Source organism: Peromyscus californicus, unplaced genomic scaffold (assembly GCF_007827085.1).
Source record: "Peromyscus californicus insignis strain IS unplaced genomic scaffold, ASM782708v3 Scaffold_36__1_contigs__length_480341, whole genome shotgun sequence".
In the NCBI taxonomy this organism is placed as follows: Eukaryota; Metazoa; Chordata; class Mammalia; order Rodentia; family Cricetidae; genus Peromyscus; species Peromyscus californicus.
The window spans coordinates 333176-360221 of record NW_026294547.1 but is presented as its reverse complement, the minus strand read 5'-3'; the positions used below and the strand labels follow the sequence as shown (position 1 = coordinate 360221).

The 27046-nt window shown below is 39.6% G+C and overlaps 1 protein-coding gene across 1 annotated transcript; it reads left to right on the top strand.

Annotated features, from left to right (window-relative positions):
* Nucleotides 1-22793: 22793 nt before the first annotated feature.
* On the top strand, nucleotides 22794-24170 carry LOC128121200 (endogenous retrovirus group K member 24 Gag polyprotein-like). Its single transcript, XM_052755617.1, has one exon. It carries the CDS (start codon nucleotides 22794-22796, stop codon nucleotides 24168-24170), a length of 1377 nt encoding a protein of 458 aa, XP_052611577.1.
* Nucleotides 24171-27046: the final 2876 nt, after the last annotated feature.

Below are 27046 nucleotides of genomic sequence, written 5' to 3'. Positions count from 1 at the left end.
GGCCAGTGATTTCTTGTGGTTGATTTTTATTAGAATCTTGTCATTCTTTTTTAATGGAGCATGATATATATTTGTTGGTATGTCTTTATGTCTCATTTCTTTTTCAGTAGTCCCATCTATGTTTTTAGTTTTATTATCATCTAGTTATATTGCTGTTTCTCTGGAAAGTGTTTTGGCCTTCACTAATTTTTGTATAACATGACAATATGTTCTGAAATTTCTGACCTCATAGAACTAGTCTTTTTTGGTAGGCATAAAATAGATATTTGGAAAGTGAGATATTTGGGATAATTTGGATTCTATGAGGAGAAGATGCATAAAACATTTTTGCATTTAGTATTTGTGTTTCAGAAAAATCATTTTAAATCTCTTTCAGTATCATATAAGACTACAACTATTGAAGGACAATGAAATTTTAAAGACTTTTTTAGGCTTATAATAAAGAACGTTAATGTTTTTCTGTAATTAAAACAGTCTTTGTTTTGATTTTTTTGACACATTATTTCTATGTAGGCCTGGCTGTCCTGGAACTTACATGTATACCAGGCTGACCTTGAACTCAGATGATCCTCCTTTCTCTGATTCTCAAGTGCTGGGAAGGAAAGCTTACACCAGCATGTCTGGTCTTAATTTAGGTTCTATGAAGCAGTCTTAATATGTATCCTTGGGTGTGCTCAGCATTGCTGAGTAGAGCAGGCTGACTTCAAGCACAGAGATTTGTTTTGCTTCTGAATCCAGAGCCCTGGAATTCAAATATATGTTGCCATACCTGGCAGAGATATTTTTATGTGGCTTCTAAATGTCAGTGTTGGTTTTGCTTTGAGAAAGTATAACAACACATGTGGGCTAAAAAATTTGGGGCCTGATTTACTTATTTTTTCAACCTGCTCTTTAGCAGGCCAGGATGACCTTGAAATCTACATTGACCTGAGGATGCCTTTGTCTGCATGCTCTTAGCCCCACACCAGGCACTGTCCAGTTTATGATCTATAAATATAAAATATGAAAATTTTGCTACTTTTTTTCATTTGCCTAGGATTTGATTCAGAGATGAAGAATAATATTGTCTTTCATTCTGTCTGTGTTATCTTTGTTTGACTTTTGTCCTTTTTGACCCATGTCTACACAAACTATTTATAAATAATTTTTATTATTCAGCTTTTATTTGAAAGAGTTTTTTGCTTTTAGAATCATGATTTTTTTTGTATATCTTAGACTGATTATTCTAGACAATTTCATCATGGAGTGAAACCAAGGCAGGTCTCATGCTAGGTAGTGACTCTACCACTGTGGTGCTTTCTTCCTTTAGGAATTCTTGTTTGATATATGAAAAATATTTTTCTTTCCTTGTTTCTTTTTTTCTTTTTGTTTCTTTTTGCTTTTGGTGACAGGTTTTCTCCTGCACAGTTTTGGTGCCTATCCTGGATCTTGCTCTGTAGACCAGACTGACCTCGAACTCCCAGAGATCTACTTGACTGTGCCTCCTGTGTCCTGAGATTAAAGGTGTGCACCACTGCCGTGTGGCGTGAAAATATTTTTTTCTTTGGTACAATCTCAGTGAATCAGATTCTTGTCCTTTGCTTAATGAATCTTGTGGATTAGTTTTCACTTCATCTACTTTTCTTATAGTAAGATAATTGTGATATTTCATGACTTCATTTCTTGGTTTTTAAGGCTTATTTGTTTCATATATCCCTATTTTTTGAACAAAGACTCATGCTTTTCTTATGGATAATATTGAGACTGTGTATAAGAAAGTGTCAATCATCTTGTCACAAAGCCTAAAAACTGTTGTAGCTAAATTACATTTTCCCTGTTTTTAAAAGTTATAATTAATGAGTTAATCAGTATATCTGAGCTAGCTTTGCTGGGTGGCTTTCCTAGGAATTCATTTATATAGACCAAGCTGGTCTCACATTTGGGGTAATCCTGCTACATTCTGAGAGCTGGGATTACAAGTGTGTGTCCAGTAAACTATCATTTATTTTCCAGTTATTTTCTCCCCTCATAAATGTCTAAATAAATGATTGTGTGTTCTAGCAAATGTGAAATCTGCAAATAAATGTAGCTCTTACATGTAGATAATCATTGGAGTAGATGTTTTTTATTCTTCACTTGGCAATTGGCACTTTTGAGTTCAATTACTTAAATTCAGTATATATTTTTAGTCCTATGGAATGTGGAGATATTATGTGTGTTTAAAGTGAGGTTTATCATTACTTTTCTATAACAGAAACAATATACCAGGATGGTCCAGACAAATACAAATTAAGAATTAAAATTTTCCTGCAGTCCTGGATTATGTTCTTCTAGGACCCCTGAGAACAGGTTGTGCTCCTTGTAGGGAATCTCAGTGCTTTGCTCTGCTCACAGCACCAGATCTGCTTAGCCAGTGTGACTCTTAGGATCAGTTTGGTGTTTTCTGTGAATGTAGGGGCCCTGGCTTAAGAAGGACGTGAACAAAAAATTAAGCCTTGCCAGAATCCAAGAGAGCTCCTTGTCTCTAAATCAGCCTAATGAAACTATGAATGAAATCTTGGTGCTTATTTATACACTATAACCTTTTTATGTTTATAACCCACACCACATGTAGCCATTTCTGTCCCACATTTTTTCTTAGCATGTTTCTTACTAGAAGATAGCTTTAATTTAAGGTTTCCTATGTTTGTACTTTGCCTACATGTATGTCTATGTACCACTTGCATTTCTGGTGCCTATTGAGGCCAGAAGTGGATGTCAGATTCCCCGCAACTGGAATTAAAGATGATTGTGAGCTTTTGTGTGGATGCTGGAAATGAAATTCTTTCCTAGGGTCCTCTTTACTAGCTAGCCTCCCTGGATCTCTGATTTGCAGTCTGGTTATCCTTTAGTTTACATCTAGTATCCACTTATGAGTGAGTACAGACCATGTTTGTCTTTCTGAGTCTGGGTTACCTCATTCAGGATGATATTTTCTAGTTCCATTCATTTGCCTGTAAACCTTATGATGTCATTGTTTTTTCTGCTGAGTAGTACTCCATAGTGTATATGTACCACATTTTCTTTATCCATTCTTCAGTTGAAGGGCATCTAGATTGTTTCCAGGTTCTAGTTACTGGAAATAATGCTGCTATGATCATAGTTAAGCATGTGTCCTTGTGGTATGATTGAGAATTCCTTGGGTATATGGCCAAGAATGATATAGCTGGGTCTTTAAGGAGATTGGTTTCCAATTTTCTGAGAAAGCACCATACTGATTTCCAAAGGGGCTGTACAAGTTTTCACTCCCACCAACAGTGTAGGAGTGTTCCCCTTGCTCCACATCCTCTCCAACATAAGCTGTCTTCAGTGTTTTTGATCTGAGCCATATTTAGTTTTGAAAATGATTCTATGGGACCAGTGGCAGACACTTGAAATGACTTTAAGAGGTATTGTATTGTTCTAATTCTCCAATGCTCCTTTTCTTGTACGTAATTCAATTTTTTTTTCTTTTCGTGTGTGTGTGAGTGTGTGTATGTGTGTGTGTGTGTATGTGCATGTGTTTGTGTTGACTGTTGCATAGACTTTAAAGCTCATAATGATCTGGCTGCGTCTGTGTCCAGTTTGCTGGCATTATGAGAATGCACTGCCACTTTCAGCTTGAAAAGTAATTTTTATGATCTTAGTGTCCTCTTCTTATGGTGGACAGGGAGGCAAGGAGATGGTTTCAGGACCCCTGATACTGGAGTTATAGATATTAGTGACCCTCTAAATGTATTGTGAATGGAAGGTGGATGCTCTTTTTTTTTTGCTTTATTATATTTATTTATTTATTTATTTATTTTTAATTTATTTTGCAATACAATTCAGTTCTACATATTAGCCACGGATTCCCTTGTTCTCCCCCCTCCCGTCCCCCTCACCTTCCCCCCAACCCCCCCCCATTCCCATCTCCTCCAGGGCAAAGCCTTCCCCACAGACTGAGATCAACCTGGTAGACTCAGTCCAGGTGGGTCTAGTCCCCTCCTCCCAGGCCGAGTCAAACAATCCTGCATAGGCCCCAGGTTTCAAACAGCCAACTCATGCAATGAGCACAGGACCTGGTCCCACTGCCTGGATGCCTCCCAAACAGATCAAGCCAATCAACTGTCTCACCCATTCGGAGGGCCTGATCCAGTTGGTGACCCCTCAGCCATTGGTTCATAGTTCATGTGTTTCCATTCATTTGGCTATTTGTCCCTGTGCTTTATCCAACCTTGGTCTCAACAATTCTCACTCATATAAACCCTCCTCATTCTCGCTAATTGGACTCCCAGAGATCCACCCAGGGCCTAGTCATGGATCTCTGCATCCAGATCCCTCAGTAGTTGGATGAGGTTTCAAGCACAACAATTAGGGTGTTTGGCCATCCCATCACCAGAGTAGGTCAGTTTGGGCTGTCTCTCGACCATTGCCAGCAGTCTGTTGTGTGGGTGTCTTTGTGGATTTCTGTGGGCTTCTCTAGCACTTTGCTTCTTCCTATTCTCATGTGGTCTTCATTTACCCTGGTCTCCTATTCCTTGTTCTCCCTCTCTGTTGTTGATCCAGCTGGGATTTCCCGCTCCCCCAAGCTCTCTTTCCCTTGACCCTCGCCTTTCACTACCCCCACTCATGTCCAGGCTGTTCATGTAGATCTCATTCCATTTCTCTGTCATTGGGCGATCCCTGTGTCTTTCTTGGGGTCCTGTTTTCCAGGTAGCCTCCCTGGTGATGTGAGTAGCAGACAAGTCATCCTTGTTTCATGTCTAGTATCCTGATATGAGTGAGTACATACCATGTTTGTCTTTCTGAGTCTGGGTTACCTCACTCAGGATGATTTTTTCTAGATCCATCCATTTGTCTGCAAACCTCATGATGTCATTGTTTTTCTCTGCTGAGTAGTATTCCATTGTGTATATGTACCACATTTTGTTTATCCATTCTTCAGTTGAAGGGCATCTAGGTTTTTTCCATGTTCTGGCTATTACAAACAATGCTGATATGAACATAGCTGAACAAGTGCTCTTATGGTGTGGTTGAGCATTCCTTGGGTATATGCCCAAGAGTGGTATAGCTGGATCTTGGGGGAGATGGATTCCCAATTTTCTAAGAAAGCACCATATTGATTTCTAAAGTGGTTGTACAAGCTTGCATTCCCACCAGCAGTGGAGGAGAGTTCCCCTAGCTCCACATCCTCTCCAGCATAAGGTGTCTTCAGTGTTTTTGATCTTAGCCATTCTGACAGGCGTAAGGTGATATCTCAGAGTTGTTTTGATTTGCATTTCCCTGATGATTAGGGATGTTGAGCAATTCCTTAAATGTCTTTCGGCCATTTGAGTTTCCTCTGTTGAGAATTCTCTGTTTAGTTCTATAGCCCATTTCTTAATTGGACTGTTGGGCATTTTGATGTCTAATTTCTTGAGTTCCTTATATATTCTGGATATCAGTCCTCTGTCAGATGTGGGGTTGGTGAAGATCTTTTCCCATTTTGTAGGCTGTCGCTTTGCCTTGTTGACTGTATCCTTTGCTCTACAAAAGCTTCTCAGTTTCAAGAGGTCCCATTGATTGATTGTTTCTCTCAGAGTCTGTGCTACTGGTGTTCTATTTAGGAAGTGGTCTCCTATGCCAATGCATTCAAGACTACTTCCTACTTTCTCTTCTAGCAGGTTCAGAGTAGCTTGATTTATGTTGAGGTGGAAAGTGGATGCTCTTAAAGAATCTTCAGTGCTCTTAACTGGTGAGGTATTTTCCTACTTACATATTCTATTCTTAATTATGTTTCCTGTCCAAGGTAATCCAGTCAGGGGTAGACATCAGATGCTAATTAAAATGTGAATTTTCCAGAGAGAATTAATCTCAGGCAAAGGTGAGATCCCTAATTGTTTATCCAATACAACATGATCAGCCCATTATCTCTATCTATCTGTCTGTCTGTCTATCTATCTATCTATCTATCTATCTATCTTTCTATCACCCACAAAAATGGAAGCAGCGGGGTGTATTAATATATTTCAGCATAATTATTCACCTACAGTTAAAAAGTAAGAAGTTAGAAAGGATTTGGGAAGGAATAGAATGAAGAGATAAAAGGGGAAAGTGATGTAATATCTCTTGCTTATCAATTTATGGAAAGAAATTTTAAATGAAAAAGGGGCTAGATTGACACATTAGCAATTAAGAGAACTGGGTATTTTTATAGAGGACCCAGGTTCCATTCCCAGGACCCACCTGGAGCTAACCATTTGTTGTAACTTTAGTCCCAGGCATCTTCTGCCTCCTTCTGGCCTTGTTAGGCACTAAACAGAGACACATACAGGCAAAACGTTGTATACATAATTTTTTAAAAAGTTAGAAAAAGGAAACAATAAAAGTTTTTACTATGATGTCATAGCCCTTAGCCATGAAGCAAGCCATGGCTCATTCAAATGAACTCCTGCTGGTGTTGCATGGAAGCAGCTGTGCCCCCATGCTAGGCCAGCCTGCTCACAGGGAAAAGCAGTTTTGTTCTGAGGTTGATATAAATCATTATAACCATCTATCTAGGAGCAAAGTAAACAGTGATGTTAGGTGACTTTTCCTTGAAGGTTTCTGTATTTGTGTTCTCTATCTTTTGTATCTGTGAGAATTGTGGCAATGGTACAGATACATTTTAGATCAAACATCAAGATTGACAGGTCACATAGGCCCCAAAGCAATCTAATTTTTACAAGGTCATTTCCTTGATTTTCAGCTAAGACCTTGTGGTACAAGATGAACATGTCAGAGACATTTCTTTCCATCATTTTTATAATTAATATATGTTCCTGCATAACTTTGAGGTAAGAATATCCATAAATGTCTCTGCTTTTACATTGTGATCATGATCAGAAGTGGATTTGTTAACTTAGCATGCTTAAGAATATGCAGAGTGCTACAGGAATGTGTCCAGGCTCCCTACTCAAAAACCACATGCTTCCTTTGTTTAGGAAAAGCTTTGTTTTGGAAATGACTACCATGCTTTTCTTGCATTCTCCAGTTAGAAAATCTTTCTCATTTTATCTGTCTTGTCTGTTGTGATGGCTAATCTTTTTTTTGTGTGTTTTTTTTTTTTTGAGACAGAGTTTCTCTGTGTAGCTTTGTGCCTTTTCTGGAACTCACTTTGGAGACCAGGCTGGCCTTGAACTCGTAAGAAATCTGCCTGCCTCTGCCTCCTGAGTACTGGGATTAAAGTACTATACCAACACCATCTGGCCGTGATGGCTATTCTTAATAGTCAAGCTATCTCTTTTTTTATTTGGTTTTTTGAAATAGGGTTTCTCTGTGTAGCTTTATGCCTTTCTGGAACTCACTTTGGAGACCAGGCTGGCTGCAAACTCACAGAGATCCACGTCCATCGGCCTCCAGAGTGCTGGGATTAAAGGTGTTCGCCACCACCGCCTGGCTTGCTGACTACCTCTTTTATTAATTAAAACCCAAAAAATTTGTTTACACCTCTGAGGAATTTTTTCTTAAAGGTTTTAAAGTTAAAGACACATCTTTAATCTGGATCTTTGTAGGTGATAAGATCCACTTTTACCTGCTTGGTGGCAGTGCACACCTTTAACCCCAGGAAGCAGAAGTATTTGGATTTTCTGAGTTTGAGGGCAGCTTGCTCAACAGAATGAGTTTCAGGGCAACAACAATAAAACCTTTCTTGAAATAACAGCAACAACAAAAAACAATCAACAAAGAATAAGATCCAACTTTAATCTGGGTAGCACCTCTTGGTGTCAGCCTACATATATAAAGGATATTGAAAAACGAAGTTCTCTTTTCACCTGCTTGCCCTTGCTCTGATTACCAAGATTTTTTAGTTTGCTAGCATTAGAGCCTACTTCCTTAAAATTGTGGTGTATACCGAAGACCAGCTGAGATGTCCAGCCTCATGGACTGAATACCTACTGGACTTTTCAAATTTCCATTGGTAGACAGGCATTGTTAGACTAGCTCTACTACAGCTTGTGAGACATTCTAATAAATCCACTTTGTACACACATGGAGAGATTCATACTACTAGTCTTGTTTATTAATATTCTGATCCTGAACCTTGGTCGAACTCAATGTCCTGATGTAAAAGCTTATTCTTAAGGGAAATTTCCACCCACTACCCTCTCTCTCTCTTTCCTGCTTTACTCCCAGGAAGTGTGAGCACATTTGGATTCCTCCCTCTCCCCCCCCCCTTTTTCCCCTCTTTCTCTTCCCCTTCTCTCTTCCTCCACTAAATAGACCTCTTCACCGAGTGCTGTCTCAATGTCATCTTTGTCTGTCACCAGCAGCAGGGCACCTTGGCTCTCTACCTTCCAGAGCCTTCTTTATACAATTCATAACACGGTTCATGTACAGAAGCTTGAAAAATGCAGTGTTTTTTTTGTTTTGTTTTTTCACCTGCCCTAGGAGTAAGATATGCCGATTAATAACAGTGCTTGTAAACATATTCTTCTTAGCTCCATTATGCTTTAAATATTCAACTTTCCTTGAAGCTTACCCTTTATTATTATTCATTTGCCAACAGTGTGCTCTGATTTTCAGGAATAAAACTCCTAAAGCAATGAAGCCATTTCTGATGGGAGAAAGACCTATTATCTTATTTGTAATCCACTTCCTGTATTTCTTTCCTGGTTATATGAAGTCCCTGTGACAACTAGGTAAAACGTGGGTTCAGTTCACCTGACCTCAACTTGAAGTCACAAAACAAACATCTCCTTTTTTGTCTTTTAATATCTCTTTATTTGTTAATATTCTGGGCACCCTTCTACCTGTGTGACATGGAATCACTCCACCCCACATAGTATAGTGGGCTGTACATGCTAGCCACACTGTGTCCAGGATGAAGAAGGGGAAGTGCCTACCAAGAGCAGAAAGATAGCAGGGTCTGCTATTGGAACCAGGGGCAAGTGCTATTGAAATGCAAATGTTTAGAAAAGTTCTGGGTCTGTGGTGGAAGGCAGGATCAGGAACCATTGCTCTGTGACTAAGCACAGTGTAACCCTATGGGAGGTGCTCTTGTCACTCAGGCCTCACTAGCCAATCAGGCCCTCCAGGTGACCTGCCAGTCAGAAGTGGTACAGGGTTCTTCCAGCTGCTAGCTTCAAGCTTGACTTTGAAGAAAAACTGACAGCAGCAGCTTTGTGTTGTGTGCTGTGCTGTGTGTGCTGGTGCAGAGAGCTGAGCAGAGAACCTGGGTGAGCTGGAAAACCACAGCATTGTGAGGAAGGTTCAGGAGCCAGAGTGGTGGGTCCTTCTCAGATCTGGGTGGGAAACTTCAGCCAGAATCCCTGTCCTGTGAGGTCCCCTATGGTCCTTGAAACTTCCTATTCCCAGGGCAGGCCTCTGGATAACTTTGCTCTGTGGGCCGAATCTGTTCACAGAATTGGGAGTAGGGAGGTGTGTATAGAAACCTCTTTGTAGTGAACTTCAACATAATTTTGGTGTGCTCATTGAAAGCAGGCCTACTTTGTCCAGTACCTTCTAGAGGTTCAGCAATTTGTATTTAACTTTCATGTGTAAGATCCATTTATAGTCAATTTTGTGGAGGTTGTAAAAGACATCTCATGTGTTAGGTAGCACTCTACAACTAAGGTGTGGGAGAGAAGATTTGAAATGGTGATATAAAGGATTTATTAATTCTTAGGAGATAGTAAGTCTCACAAAATAGAATTTAACTGAGGGAGTACTGCCTGGAAAAAAAACCCTGCCAGGCAGTGGTTGCACACACCTTAAATGCCAGGACTCAGAAGGCAGAGCCAGGCAGATCTCTGTGAGTTTTAGACCATCCTGGTCTGCATAGCAAGATCCAGGACAGGTACCAAAACTATATGGAGAAACTCCATGTTAAAAAAAAGAAAGAAAGAAAAGAAAATCACTCAAAGTTAAGAGTATTGTAGCCAGGCTTGTTAGAGATTAGGACAATAGGATACACATTTGTTCACCAGGATTGTCCAGAATTTTGGCTGCAACCAAATGATTACAAAGGAGCCACCCCTGATTTACAACAAGCCACCAGGCCTAACACTGTATCAAAGAATGGGACTCTAACAAGCTGCTAATTGAGGAATTACAGGGTCATAACCAACCTTAAGTCCTCACATGCCAAAAAATTCCACTTTTCTTCTTAAGAAAAACCTAGGTCTGCCATATGGGAATTATGATACCAGGTGACAACTATTTGAAAATTAAAACACTAGCAGTTAAGTGGTGGTGAATAACTTTGCCCAGCACTCACTCAAGAGGCAGAGATAGGTTCATCTCTGTGAGTTTGGGGCCAGCCTGGTCTACAGTTATGTCCAGGACAGGCTCCAAAGCTACAGAGTGAAAACCTGTCTCAATGAAAAAAAAAAGCAAAGAAAAAAGAAAAATAGAACACTCTTATACTAAGTTCTGTACTGATCAAGCAATGTTTTCCCTTAGGCCCTCAGGCAGTGATTAGGAAAATTCATCCCTTGTGATCTTCACCTCAGGACCCTGTCACTGAAGAAGGTCTGGCTGTTTCACATCACTGGGGTACTTAAGTAATAATTTTGGAAATGTCTTTACTATGTAAGTTTCCCATCTGTCCAAAGAGGTAGACTTGCAGTCTTCTGTCCCTATTTAAGTTGTTCAATGAGCAACCTGGAGCCTGAACCTAAATGTCACAAGGTTCATAGAATATGTGGAATGCAAAATTTAATCACCGCAGGATAAAAGCAAGTTAGAACAAAAAATGGAACACCAAAGGTGATTTTGTTGGTAGGTAGAACCTAAGAATGTTGTCTTTTGAAAGAATGTGGAAGATGTCAGGACTTTAGGTGGCAAAAATCATAGAAAGTTTCACAGAGAACTTTACTGACCTGTCTTGTATGACCAGGAAGATAGGAATGTTAAGAGGAATAGCAGAAAGTGGAGATGGAGAGTATAGGATTTCAGTAGGAAATAGAATCATTAAAAATTAAGCAGCCAGTCAGTGGTGGCATATACCTTTAAGCACAGCACTTGGGAGGTGGAGGCAAGTGGACCTCTGTGAGTTTGAGGCCAGGCTAGGCTACAGAGTGAGTTCCAAGATAGGCTCCAAAGCTACACAGAGAAACACTGTCTCAAAAAACAAAAAAAAAAACCATAAATTATTAAGCTAGGCTGTGGAGGTGTACACCTTTAATTCCAGCACTCAGGAGGCAGAGTCAGGTGTATCTGTGTGAGTTTGAGCCCATCCTGTGCTACGAAGTGAGCTACAGAAAAGGCATAAAGCTACACAGAGAAGCCCTGTCCTGAAAAACCAAAAAAAAATTAAGCTAGAGGTCATTTGTATGATATTTTGACTACAAAATTTTATTTGGCTTTTACTCATGGAAGGATTAAACAAGGTAATTCCTACTCCTAGAAAGCAATTTCATACAAAACCTGCTACACCTGTGGTCCAAGCATGTCAGTGTCCATCTGAATTAAGAAGTCAAACTTTGCAGGATCACCCATCATCTACTGGTCCTGGAAACAAGAAAGAATATTTAAGGTCATGGATTCTTAGTCTGGGGGTTCAGTTCAGCATTGTTATAGACTTCTATGTTTGAGAGTCAGAAACCCAGTGAGGAGACTGTGAGAGTCCATTGCATGAAGCTGTGGGGATGAAGCCTGGTGTTGCTCCTTTTTGTTTATTAACTCTTTACTCTTTTGGGGACCTGCCACTCAGCTCTCAAATAAATCACACACTAGGAGGCTTACTCTTTCTTATAAGTGCCTGGACTTAGTTTGGCTTGTATCTAGCCATCTTTTCCTAACTTAAGTTATCTCATCTACCTTATGACTCTGGGCTTTTATCTTTCTCTATTCTGTATACCTCTCTTTACTTTTTACTCCATGGTTTGCTGTGTAGCTGGGTGGCTGGGCCCTGGAGTCCTCTCCTTTTCTTGCTCCTTTCTTTTTTCTTTTCAGTTTACTCCTCCCATTTGTTCTCTCTGCCTGCCAGCCCTGCCTTACCTTTTCTGCTAAGCTATTGGCTGTTCAACTCTTTATTAGACCAGTTGGTATTATAGGCAAAGTATCACAGCCTCACAGAGTCAAACATATGCAACATAAAAGAATATAACATATTTTTGCATCTTTAAGACAATTGTTCTACAGCATAGACAAATATAACACATCGTAAAATAATATTCCACAACAGCCTGGATTGCATTTTGTGACCACATGATATTGAGATATCTAAAGTATGAGACATCTCCCATAGAGCCCTAGCTGAGATAAAGTAAACAAAGAAATGTATGAGAAATTGCATGGATAGGGCCATCTGAGCCTGCTCATATTGAATCCTCATGCATCTGAGACAGAGATAGAGAATTTGATGTCTGTCCTGCTCTACTTCAGTCTTGTCTTTGCCTAATCTTCCCTTGCTATGTCTCCATTTCTCTATTTTAGAATTTGAATGGCATTCTGTGCCACTGTATGTTGGAAAGTTATAATCCATTTTTGGATTTTACAAATGTCACCATCAAGAGACTGTCTTGAGTGTCAGAAGAGACTTGAACATGTGAAACAGTGTAGGGGCTGTCGCAGACTATGAGGATCCTTGAAGTGACTAAGTGCATTTTCTTCAAAGATGATCATGAGCCTATGGGTACCTAGTTTAGAACAGAGTTGATTGAATGAAAAAACTCTCAGACTCAATGATATATGGGAACATGTGTCTCTCCTTGGTGACTTTCTTTTGATTTCTTCTTCAGTATGAGGAACCTTTTGGAGAAAATTCCTCACTAGGTGTGGGATATGCATCTCTATAGCCTCAACTGATTTCCTGTTCTTTGTGTGTACTGAGTTGTGGTTGAAACTAATCAGCTAGCTTCTTTGTATTGTCATGTCTTCACCACCATTATAGACTCTATCTCTAAATTCCATAAGACAGAGTAGAAGCAATTGCTATTCAGGGCTGTGGCTCCTGTCTGTCTAAGCTATCTGCCATTTTTCTGCAGGGTGGGGGAAGTGTGCTCAGTCATTTGGCAACCTGTGTACAGCTTGATGCCTCTGGTGATAGATCAAGGGAGATCTGGAACCAGATTCATAGATGATCATGAGCCTATAGGTACCTGGTTTAGAACATAGTTGATTGAATGAAAAACTTCTTAAGGGGGACTAAGGGGGCCCAGGTCCTCGATAGTCCCCTCCCAGGGTCCAGGAAGCATCTACAACCAGCTGATAAATAATCTTTGATGAGAAGAAATGAATCTATGTACACGAATTCCTTAGTCCATATACTTTATTATTCTGTGTCAGTTACAAGCTTATATTCTGCTCTCATATTTAGCTCATTCCTAGCCTGATTTCTCTCTATACTTGTCTGCGGTCCCCTCTAGGTTCTATCTTAATTCCTTCATCTAGTTCTGCCCCTTCTAGGTTCTCATCCATCTTGTTCCTTCCCATATCATCTCCTCTCCCATCTCCTTCTCTCTCCTCATCTTGTTCTTCCCCATCTGGCTCTTCCTCATCTTCCATCTCATTCCTCTAGTACTCTCTTCTAGCTCTTCAATTTACTTCTTCCCCATCTCAGTTTGTTCCTCTCAAGTTCTTACCCATCTAGTTCTTCCATTCTCTTTTCTCTTCTCTCTCCTCTTTGCCCTGGAAGTCTTGGTCAATAAAGCCAGGATTCCAGGGTCAAATGGAGGAATGATAAAAATCACATTGAGAGGCAATAACTTTTAATTATCATTTGTAACCCCAAAGGGAAGTGACCAATGGGGAAATGAATTAACTAAAGGCTGAATTCAGGTAATATCTAAGAAGAGGGATCTTATGTGCTCAACTATAATCTTAAATGTGATTGGTAGAAAATGTTAAGAATCTATAAGTTGCTAGGTCATTGCTCGAAAATCAAGCTGTCTTCTTTTTTCCTGTGGCTCCTATCTGTCCAAGCTATCTACCATTTTTCTGCAGGGTTCAGGAAAGTGTTCTCAGTTGCTAGGCAACCTGTGCACAGCTAGATGCCTCTGGTGATAGTTAAAGGGAGATGTGGAACCAGAGGTAAGATTTGGGAAAGGAGGAAGTAAAGTTTAATTGGCACATCTGCCAGGCCTTCTCAAACAGGTAGTCTGGATGCTTCAGTCTGTTCTTAGAGAGTACAGAGGTATCTCTGATAAGTACTTTCTTCCATCTGGGGATGGACCTGGCTGGATGCTGCCAATGATGATAATTACAGGGAGGCTTGAACTGGGGTTCGAACTGAGCATAGCTCTCAGTGCAGAGGGTTATCTAAATATTCCTAGAAGTGGTTAGGTAAGGAGTTAGAGGTTTATAAAGTTAGTAAGGTCATAAGAAAGGAGGGTCCAAGCTGAATTGTGTAAAGCTATTATTTAACGTCCACCTGACCTTGGTGGTGTCTCCTTGTGAAATTTACCTTAAATCAGGAGACATTCATGTGGACTGTAATTACTGCTAGTCCTTGAAAGGGGCCAAGGGAGATATCTGATTGCAGAGAAAGCCTTTCCTGAGGCTGTTCTCCAAATACCTGGAATGTGTATGTCCAAAGAGTGATCACTCCATACTGTTAGCCCTGCTTAGGGAAAAGTCAATTGGGAAAACTATGAGAGGAATTCCCTAATTCCTCCAGGTAGTGACTTTGCCATAACCAGCTGAGTTCTTATGATATATTCCTGTGGCCTGCAGCAACCTCTGACACAATTATATATGGGAACATGTGTCTCTCCTTGGTGACTTTCTTTTGATTGCTTCTTTAGTAGGAGGAGCCTTTTGGGAGCAAACTCCTCACTAGATGTGTGATATGCATCTCTATAGCCTCAACAGATTTCCTCTTCTTTGTTTATACTGAGTTGTGGTTGAAACTAATCAGCCAGCTTCCTGGTATTGTCATGCCTTCACCATTAGAGAATCTATCTCTAAATCACAGAAGATAGAGTAGAAGCTATTGCTGTTCAGTGCTAAGGGAGTTTTTAAAACTGGTCTTTTAATTATGTTGGTTATTTTTTCTGAATACAAGGTTTGTCAGTTTAGTGCTTAGTGGCCTGAAAGGAGGTCTATACACCAGGCTGGCCTGGAACTCAGAAATCCCCCTGATTCTGGCTCCCAATTCCATGGATTAAAGTGGGTGAACATTCCTGGCTGTTTTATTTTTATATTATTGGATGATGGTCCTGGGATGTAAGTTTTTGTACATGTCAAGCATATGCTGTTGTACTGAGCTTCACACATATCTTGAATTTTAAAATTTGGCACAGGTTGTCATTCTATTTCTCTATTTGGCATGTATTCATAATATTAATATTGATTGAGCCATCCGAATCATTGCATTGCAGGTACATGAACTTCCTCCTGCCTGTTACATTTATTTTGAATTTTTAAATGAATATGAGTAATTTATCTGAATGCATGGATTTGCAATATGTGGGTACTGGGTCCTCATAGTGATCAAAAGATAGTCTCAGTAACCCTGAACTTGGAATAATGGATAGTTTTGTTCCCTCATAAAAGTACTGGAAATTGAACCCACCTCTATCCAAGACAAGCAAGAGCTTTTTACTACTTTTTACTTTCCATCTCTTTTGCCATGTGATCAACATTTATATGGCTAATGCTTTCATCTTTCCATTTATAGCTATTTAAATATTCAGTACCTTTTAGTAAATTCATATTTATGCTTTGTTTGAATTGGGACACTTCAGGATTCTTGACGACTACAGAACTAAAATAAATACATAACACTTTGTAGGAACTTCAGTAAAGACTTCTTAGTTCTTTCTTTTTCTACTGACTTTTGCTTGGTAGACAGAGTCTTAACATGTACAGTTGGCTTTCCTAGACTTAATTGCATACACTAGGCTGGGATTCAACTCAGAGGCAGATATAAATATACCTGCCTTTCTCTTCTGAGTCCTACAGTTAAAGGCATGACCCAATACACCCAGTTTATCCATCTAACTTTTCTTCTCTATAGTTAGTAATTGTTCATACAATTTCTCTCACGTGTACTCTGTACTGTTGATCTGCTTATTTGTCTCTCTATGTTTGTCAATAAGCATTTCTCTTGCAAGGTGATATTCTATTCAAAGGGTACAGAAATGACAGAAGTGATCCTCCTATTCAGTTTCCTTCTAAAGTGACTTGTTGATTACATTATAATTTGTATGTCATGAAAGAAGTGTGAGGAGCATCAGAATTATTTGTCTCAACTCTCAAAGAAGTATACATTTACAATGTTGTCAGTATTATGTTTTCTCTTGTACACATACATGGGATATTTTAGAATGCAGTGACCTATGATGATGTGCATGTTGACTTTACTTGGGAAGAGTGGACTTTACTGGATCCTTCCCAGAAGAATCTCTACAAAGATGTGATGATTGAGACCTACAGGAACCTCACTATTATAGGTAAGACAGTGTGTTTTCCTTCACATTTTAAAATAAGAGGACAACTGTCCTTAGGTTTGAATGCTGCTCTGTCATTTGATTGAGAAATAATATTAGGTGAATAAATTAGTCATATTCTAAGATTCATTGAAGATAGTAACATAAATTTTCGACAGTTTTAAGGAAAATAACACACTTTCTGGTACTATATTTTAGGATACAATTGGGAAAACCATAATACTGAAGAGCATACTCAAAGTTCTAGAGGAGATGAAAGGTAATTTTCTTGTGCTAGTTGATACAAATGTGCCTCTGAAGAAGTTAAAATGTGTCCTGGAAGTTTTAAACAAAAGCAACAGTGTAAATAACACAGATTAAAGTACATCAATGATTATTAAATTTGCAAAGCATTCTTTTAAAAAAAGACAAGGGAACAGTGACTTAGCACTTATTACCATTTGAATCATAGCACCATGGGAAATATGTTACAGAACTGCCAATTAATTCATTTTATCCTACTCATATTACAAAAGAATACATAGTGAAGAGGTGATAATTATATTTTTAATCTTTCTGATAAGCAAATAGTGAATATTAATGGCAGTGTACTTTGTATACTTGCTGTGACTGTGCTGCTAAGAGAGGAGGCAGTTAGAGTCAAGAGACAAAAGGCAGTTATTGTGAAGAAACCTTAATCCATATACCAAAAGTCCATGAATACAGAAAGTCAAACTGTGAATTGAATGGTAAAAAAACTTTTATTGGTTAAGCTTCCTTTACTAGATATGTCATATGTCTCTCTGGATACAAGTCATATGAGAATAGGGATATGGAAAGACATAACATACTCGTTTCTTAGAAGCATTAGAAGATATATAGCAGTCCTCATATTTAATATGCTTGTTGAATTTGATTCAAGTATACAAATAATTAGTTTTCCAGGTATATTTTTGATGCATCAACAAAATCACTGTGCAGAAAAGTTCTATCAGTATTAGGACTCGAAAAATTTTCTTGTTGTCCTAGTTCATTTAGTAAATGTACGATGACTTACTGTATAGGAAAATTTATTAATGCAATGCAGACATTAAAGCTCTGACATTTTCCAGTTCTCTACAAATATATGAATAATCTCATATATACAAATATTCTGTATAAGTGAACCATTTAATAAAATATCTTACCATCACAAGTATCTTCACAGATGCAAACCAACTCTTAATAAAGTGGAATAACATGAGGGTAAACAAAGATAAAACCTTAACATCTGGTTCTTCTTTACAATTGAGCCAAATTGTAAAATTAATTCATGCACATATAAAGATTAAACAGTGTATTAAGTGTGATAATGCTTTTATATGTCCCATTATTTTTGCAGTCATGAACAAAATCAAACTGGAAGGAAACATGTTATATACACTCAATGTGTTAAAGATGTTGCATATACCAGTACTCTTCAAATTTATGAGAAAGCACATACTGGAGAGCAACCCTATGAATATAATCAATGTGGTAAAGCCTTTGAATTTCAAAACTGTCTTCAAGAACCTAAAACAAAGCATACCAGAGAGAAACCCTGCGATGGCAATCAGTGTGGTAAAGCCTTTTCATGTCCATGTAGTCTTCAAGTGTATAAAAGAACACATACTGGAGAGAAACCCTATGAATGTAATCTGTGTGTTAAAGTCTTTATACAATACAGTAGTCTTCAAAGGCCTAAAAGAACCCATTCTGGAGAGAAACCCAATGAATGTAACCACTGTGGTAGAGCCTTTACATGGCACAGTAGTCTTCAAATGCATAAAAGAACACATACTGGAAAGAAACCCTATCAATGTAATTTGTGTGGTAAAGTTTGTGCACAATTCAGTTATCTTCAAAGGCATACAAGAACCCACTCTAGAGAGAAACCCTATGAATGTAAAGAATGTGGTAAAGCCTTTTCATGTCAAAACAGTCTTCGAATGCATAAAAGAACACATACTGGAGAGAAACCCTATGAATGTAATCAGTGTGGTAAAGCCTTTGCAAGTCATAACAATCTTAATAGACATAAAAGAACACATACTGGAGAGAAACCCTATGAATGTAATCAGTGTGATAAAGCCTTTGTATGTCATAGTAATCTTCACAGGCATAAAAGAACACATACTGGAGAGAAACCCTATGAATGTAATCAGTGTGGTAAAGCCTTTGCAAGTCACAGTCGTCTTCAAATACATACAAGAACACATACTGGACAGAAACCCTATGAATGTAACCAGTGTTGTAAAGCCTTTGCATATCATGGTACACTTCAAAGGCATAAAAGAACACATACTGGAGACAAAGCCTATTAATGCAATTAGTGTGGTAAAGCCTTGGCATGCCAGTACATCTTCAAATTCATAAAAGAACACATACTGTAGAGAAACCATATGAATGTAATAAGTGTGGTAGAGCCTCTGCACAACTCAATTGTCTTCAATATGAAACTTCAATATGCAACTATATGAAAAAGTTAGGGTGGCCATCAGATTATGAAGTGTTTGGTAAGATCTTTAGGCAACACTCATATAATCAGTTACAGAAGAGTATGTCTTCAATAGAAAAGTATTTTACAGTGTTAAAATTGGTGAAGCATTATGGTGTCTGCTTTTATATTGTTTACAGCAACACATTCATGGAAAAAGAACATTTATGCATTTATGAACCTTTTGTATAGGGTAAATGAGGGAGCCACATAAATAAACACTGACCCTGAACATAGGGTCAGTGAAAGACATACCCTTTGGCCCTGAAATCAGAGTGAAAAACATCCTGACACTGAAACCAGAGTCAAAGAAACACACTTTCTTCCTGAATCCAGAACCAGTTATAGAAACACCCTGAACCTGAAACCAGAATCAAAATTTTAAAAGGGGGCAGTAAAACAAACACTCTTTGGACCTGAAAGCAGAGCCAAAGAAACACACTCTAACTTTGACCAGCTAAGCAGAAATCCAAAGATTCCCTGAGCCTGAAATCAACCAATTCTTGAGCATGAAATCCACCCAATATTTCAGCATTTTCAAGCCCTGTGCCTGTTTTTTTGGCAGCTGCCTTTTTCCTCCCTGGGAGATTCTGTAACTCTCCTAGAATCCTTCCTACCAAATATATATCTTGAATGCATTTTAGGTAAAGACTTTTCACTGGAGTAGATGAAAATCCGGCTATAAGATTGGGTTATAGAAACAACATACCCTTTTGCTGGCAAACGTCCTGAAAAGGTCAGAGCAGAAGTAACAACTTTTCACCAGAGACTGCTACATTTCTGCAGCATTTCACCCCTTTCTTGAGTGAAACATAGAAGTAAGAATTTGAGCTCTAGATGAGAAGAAATGGACATCTATAAACTCTAATAGATCAGAACAGAAAAGGAATTGACAGCTATGCTGAGAAACATCCTCAGGGGAGTGGAGGACAGCAGCAATGGACATCTCTCTTGGGAAACTCTCTTAGCAGTGTGGAGCAGAGTCCAACTGTAAGGGCTCTCTTTTGGAGAGGAGCAGGATTAATGCCTTTGGCAGGGAGACTGTTTCCCACTGAAGCACAGCATCAGGTGTAGCCTGACTTCTCAATATTCAGGTTACCTTTTCCCTCACAGCAGTAGGCATCCCGCATATCTTCCCTTCATAGTTCTAGGTAAAAGCTAACTTCTGACAGTTGGGGTATCTTTTCCTCCAGAACTGTAAAAACTTGCACTATTGTTTATTTTTATTTTTATTTTTTTTGATTTCTCGTGACAAGGTTTCTTTGTGTAATTTTGGAACTTGCACTACTGATTTAAATGGTAATGTAACAGTATTAGATTTTGTACTTCTCTTAAATTGCATGAAATATCTAATTCAGGTATAAAATTTTATGTATTTGTATTATTTCCTTTTCTGTTGAGATATAATGTCCAGATCAACTTATAAATGAGTATAATTTGGCCCTTGGTTCCAGAGGGATACAATATAAGCATGAAAGTGGCATGACAATAAGTGTCAGACATGGCAGCTAAAGCAGGAGGCTATGAACTCACATCCTTAAATTGCAGCCTGAAACAGAGAATGGGACTGGGAAATGGTGCTTGGATGTAATTTCTTAAAGCCTTCCCTTTAGTCACATATTTACTCCAGCAGGGCAGCGTTTCCTAAAAATTCCAAAAGGATACCACCAACTTAGAAGGATTGATTACCCTGACTTCAAGCCTACCTGCTAGTTTTCTGTTACATGAATCAATTCATGTTGAAGAAAAATTTTGAAATCAGTTGGATGCCTCAACACCTGTTATAGTAATTAATGCTTAAAGGAAGAAAAACCTTCATGTAAAATTGTTTCTTTAAACAGTTGTTGTACCTGTAATTATGTGATGTCGCTGTGTTTGTGTGGGTATGTGATCATGCAATATGGTTGCTGAAAATGTTAGACCATTGGATCTTGAAGATGAATGACAGGAAGTTGTAAAAAATCAGACCTTGGTCCTGGGAATGAACATTTCTTAACTTCCCAGTCATATCTCCAGTGCTGTAATTTTTTAAAGTCTATTTATATCATTTTGAAGTGTGGAAATGAGGACAAACTAACACAAGAGAAAAACCCTGCTCATGTAAACAATTTGGTAAAGACTTTAGACATCACAGTTGTCTTTGGCTTCAAGAAAATGAAATCATGTTTCATTTATTTTTCATCACACACTTGAAGGAAGTAAATTACCATGTTCACTCAGGGTTAATGGTGGAGATCACTGCATTGTGATTTCTATCTTGAAACCTTTGAAGTAGATACTAAAGTGTTCTATATATGTGACAAGTACATTTAGTGATGTTTATTTTTTTGCCTTTTTATTTCTCCTATGCCTTTTGTTCATTTTGTATAGTGATAGGTATTTTCCTTCTGTAGTGTATAGAATGGTATACCCATAATCTAAGTGGTCCACTGTTTACTTAAATATCAGGCAGTGTGTGATCATACTTTTCAAGTAAGATTATCTGTAAAATGGTAGTGGGTTTTTGTTGCTGGCTTTATTTTTCAGATTTTCACGAATTCCCTTGAGATATGTGCTTGTAATTCTTTTTTGCTTGGATGTTAGTAATGATTCAGGGATACATTTGAGCTTAGATTCCTCATGTATCCACCTTCTGAGTACAAGTCCAAAGGTAGATGATGTACTCCCATCATGTATGCTTTTTTCAACAAAATTTAACTATGTTAATGTTATAATGCTTAATGGAAGAGAATAAAAGAAACATTAAATACCTCATGTGTTTATTCAAAGCATTATTTTCATTTATCTGATAAAGATGTAAAAAGTAGGATAATAAGCAATCCACCATGCACCTCATCCCATAGCTTGCTTTGTTATATATGTATATTTATATAATTTGATTTTCCATGATTGTCCCATCCACATGAGTTAACATTTTGGCATTTCATCTTCAAGTACTTCCTTCCAAGAGAATTATCGAGAGATGCCAGGTAATGTAATATCACTAAGATATCTCTTTTAAGAAACATTTATGTGGTGTGTGATATGATTATGGGTTGTAAGCTCATGGCAGATATGTGAAGACAAGAAGACAGCTTTGTGGTCCTCTTAATAGGTTGATCATCATCTAGTTTCCAGCTTTGAACACCAAATACCTTACCAATAAGCCATCTCACTGGTGCTCAAATAAGATTTTTAGAAATACTACAACATTAAATTATTGTCATATTTTCAGATTGTAAACTTAATTTCATGGTAGGATACAAGAACAAAGGACAAATTGAATAATAAATTTTCTTTGCATATTAAAATATTTATACAATCATATATTTTTCAAAATTGAATATAGGTGCTAAGCATTTGTTTATTACATTGTCTCAGAACCACAATTGAATGCCAGAGAATTGCCTGAGGACCTGAATTCTATCTTTGGGAGGTCCATACTTGTAGAGAGCTACATGCAGCCACGCCTCCAAGATGGCGCTGGCCTCCGCCTTCCACCCTCCCGACGGTGAGTGCTCTCTGTAAAACAACTCCTTATTTGGCTAAGGCTGGGATCTGGCTTGCTTCCCCGTACCTTGACCTATCCGTAGTACCCATGTGGCAGACTGGGGTAGGCTACCCAGAGGCTATTTAAGTTGTGGGTTGGCTCTCCCCGGGGTCAGAAGATTGTTTCAAGGTACCTGAATAAACTGCTTGGAGAAGAGCCTGGTGTTGCGTCTTTCTTGCTTGTTGAGGCGGACGCAACAAGTGGTGGCCCATACCGGGAGCCTTTGCCTCTCCTGTCTCTTGAAGGCTCAGAACTCTTCGCAGTCAGGGCAGTGCACTGGTAAGTCCCCAGGTAAGGTGGGGATCCTCAATGAAAGTGGGGATATTGCTCTTCTCTGTAGACTAAGAGAGAGCGAAGAAAGTTCGCGGTGCGGTGAACCGAAAGTAAACAGGTCGTGAATGACAAACCAAAATGTACATAAATTTTAGAACTAATTATGGGTACCTCTTCTTCACACCCAATTTTTTTGGCTCTTAATGAGCTGCTCAGATCGAAGAACTTAAAAGTTAAGAAAAGTACCTTAGAGAGATTCCTAGAGGAGTGTGACGTCGTATCTCCCTGGTTTGCAGTTTCAGGTAGCCTCACCATCCCGTCCTGGGAGAAAGTTGGCAGGGACTTAGACTTCGCCTTTGAGCAAGGAACACTCAAAGCTGGTGTCAGGCCTGTATGGAAGCTGGTTCGCGGGTGCCTAGAGGACCAGCGATGCAATGAAGCCATAGAAAATGGACAGGCAGCTTTAGAGAGTTTGCAGGAGGAGAGATCGGAAAAGGCAAATAGTGAAAGAGCAAGTAGGGAAGGGAAAAGTAAGGGACGGAAGGGCGCCCCAATTCCATTGTACCCAGACCTCTCTGAGCTTGAAGGACTGGAGATGTCCAATTCAGATGAGGAGATGACTTCTGTAATAGAAATGATGGAGAATATGGGCCTAAGCAGAAAAGACAAAATGAAGGAGAAAAAGGGCCTCGATAAGGTTGAGAGAGAAGAGAGCTGTATGCATGGGAATTGTCAAGCCCAGCCATTGGCCCCTTCTCCATACACGAATGGAGGAAGTGGAGGGTCTGGTCATACTTTTAGTCCGGGAGTTTGGAGAACAGTGAGAACAGAGCTTCGATTGGCTTATCCAGTGTTCCAAGACCCACAGGGGAATCGATATGAGGAACCTCTTGACTTTAAGGTCATCAAGTCTTTAGCAGAATCTGTTAGGACCTACAGCACTACCGCCACTTTTACCTTGGCCCAAGTTGAAGCATTGAGCAGGCACTGCATGACCCCTAGCGATTGGGGTGGGTTGGCTCAGGCTTGCCTAAGTCCTGGGCAATATCTCGATTGGAAGGCATTTTTGATTGAGTTTGCCAATAAAGAGGCTGCGGCTAACCAAGCCAGAGGGCAGCCGGCTTGGGGCTTGGATATGCTCCTGGGCCAGGGGAGATTCGCCAATGAGCAGACTGGGTACCCAGTACAGGTTTATGAACAGATTAATAAGATTGGTATTAAAGCCTGGAAGTCACTCCCAAACAAAGGTGAAGTCAGTGGCAATCTTACTAAGATCTTACAGGGCCCTACAGAGACTTTTTCAGATTTTGTAGCTCGCATGGTTGAGGCTGCAGGCAGAATTTTTGGGGAACCTGACACAACCATGCCCCTGATTAAGCAACTTATTTATGAGCAATGTACAAAAGAATGCAGGGCTGCCATAACCCCGAATAAGAACAGGGGGCTAGAGGTATGGATGAAGGCTTGCCGAGAACTAGGGGAGCCCCTGACTAATGCTGGTCTAGCAGCAGCTGTAGTTCAGCTAACTCAAAATAAATGAGGAAGTTCAGGTGCTTGCTTTAAATGCGGCAAGACAGGGCACTTGAAGAGACAGTGCCCTGAGAGAGGAAGTACAGCTGAGGCAGGAAAAGGACAACACCCTATGCAACCCGGGGTGTGTCCTTGATGTAAGAAAGGAAAACACTGGGCAAATGAATGTCGATCAGTAAAAGACATAAATGATCAGCCGCTAGTTCCGGGCTCCCTAGGAGCCCGTTCAAAAAATGGACAGCGGGGTCCCCAGTCTCAGGGCCCACAAATATATGGGGCAGTCGAGAGTCAGAACGAGGGATGGAACCAAGAACAGTGGCCATCCCTCAGACACCCCGAGAACCGCGGAGAGCCACTGCGGTCTCAGCAGGACTGGACCTCCATGCCACCACCAGGCTCGTACTAACCCCACAGATGGGAGTCCAATTGATAAATACAGACTTTAAAGGACCTCTTGAGCCTGGCACAGTGGGACTGTTAATAGGAAGATCCTCCATGATCTTGCGAGGTCTTAAAGTTCATCCTGGAGTGATTGACCTGGATTACACGGGAATAGTCAAGATAATGGTTGAGTCGCCGAGAGGAATCTCGGCTATTTCCCCAGGTGACAGGATTGCCCAGTTACTGATTTTGCCTAGCCTACATGGCCATTTTGCAGCACAGCCAAAAGAAAGGGGAGAGGGAGGTTTTGGGTCCTCTGGAATAGATTTAACATTTTTATCATTAGATATGGATCAAAGACCAATGTTAGAGCTCACAGTGGATAATAAACGTATCCTGGGGCTATTGGACACTGGGGCTGACAAAAGTATCATTGCTAAAAAAGACTGGCCAACAGGATGGCCCATCCAATCCTCTTCTCAGACATTGCAGGGCCTTGGGTATGCACAGGCTCCAGATGCAAGTGCTAGACAGTTATCGTGGAAAGATAGGGAGGGGCACTCTGGAACTGTGCAACCTTATGTGTTGGACCTTCCTATATCCTTGTGGGGTAGAGATCTACTAAAGCACATGGGTTTCAAATTGACCAATGATTAATTAATATGATGAAAATATTAATATAATGAAAAATATGGGATATCACCCAAATTATGGGCTCGGAAAATTCTTACAGGGTAGAAAGGACCCCATTACAGTACAACAGAGAAATTATAGACAGGGTTTGGGTTTTTCCTAGGGGCTGCGGTGGAGGGAAACCCCATACAATGGAAAACAGAGGAGCCAGTGTGGGTTCCTCAGAGGAACTCAGTGTGAGTTCCTCTCCTCTGAAAAATTGGAAGCTGCTCGTACTTTAGTGCAAGGACAATATTCTTTAGGACATATAAAACCCTCTATTTCTCCTTGGAATACACCTATCTTTGTTATAAAGAAAAAATCTGGGAAATGGCGATTGTTACATGATTTGTGAGCCATTAATGATCAAATGCAAATCATGGGCCCTGTACAGCGTGGGCTACTGCTCCTCTCCTCCTTACCAGCTTTTTGGCCTATAATTGTTATAGATATTAAGGATTGCTTTTTTTCTATTCTGCTTCATGCAAAAGATAGTCAAAGGTTTGCTTTTACAATCCCTTCCTATAATCATGAGGAACCTGATCAGAGGTATGAATGGGTAGTTTTGCCTCAGGGCATGGCCAATAGTCCTACTATGTGCCAACTTTATGTAGGGGAAGCCATTGCCCCCTTAGACAGAAGCATCCAACCCTGAGGTGCATTCATTACATGGATGATATTTTATTAGCAGCACGTAAGGAACAGTTGCTGGAAACAGCTTATATAGATCTGATCAAGATGTTGGAGGAAAAGGGATTAGTTATAGCCCCAGAGAAAGTACAGAAGGATACAGTAATCCAGTATTTGGGATCAAAAGTAGATAATGTCAAAATTACTCCACAAAAGGTAGAATTGGGAAAGGATTGTTTGAAAACACCAAATGATTTTCAAAAATTGTTGGGCAATATTAATTGGATTAGGGGCTATTTGAAACTACCAAATTATGAGTTAAAACCCCTCTATAATATTCTCAATGGAGATTCTGCACTGGATTCCCCTAGGCAATTAACTACAGAAGCCAGCAAAGCTCTGCCCAGGGTAGAAGAGAGGTTGCAAGGAGCCTTTTTACGACAAGTGCAGGAGGGCCAGGGTGTTGTCCTTTGTGTTTTGCCCACTTTCTCCCAGCCTACTGACCTGTTGTGGCAAAATGGCCCTTTGTTATGGATTTATCCTAAAATCTCCCCAGCCATGTCTATTGAACATTATCCTACTGCGGTGGCAACCATTGCCATAACCGGGGTACAACAATGCATTCAACATTTTGGGGCCCTGCCAGCCTCTATCATATTACCCTACACTAGTCATCAGGTCCAGGTTTTAACTGCCACCATAGATGATTGGGCTATTCTTCACTGGTCTTTTAGTGGTCCTATAGATAATCATTATCCCAAACATCCCCTAATGCCCTTTTATAAAGAACATCCTGTGCTGTTTCCAAAAGTTACTGCACCCAATCCCGTACCTGGAGCTCCTAATATATTTACTGACGGGTCAAAAACAGGGTGTGGAGTTTATATAATAGCTGACCAAGAGCCTCTACAACATCAATTTCAGCCTGAGGCTCCTCAAATTACCGAACTAAAGATTGTGAGTGAGGTCTTTCGAGCCTGCCCTTTTTCTTTTAATTTAATATCTGATTCTGCTTATGTTGTTAATGCTCTTAAGGTATTAGAAGCAGCTGGACCTATTGAAAGTTCTAGCCCTGTTTGCTCTTTATTTCAACAATTACAGCAGTTGATTTGGCAAAGAACACTCCCCTTTTATCCCTTCCATATTAGAGCCCACACTGGCCTGCCAGGGCCCCTTTGTAAAGGCAATGATATTGTGTATCAG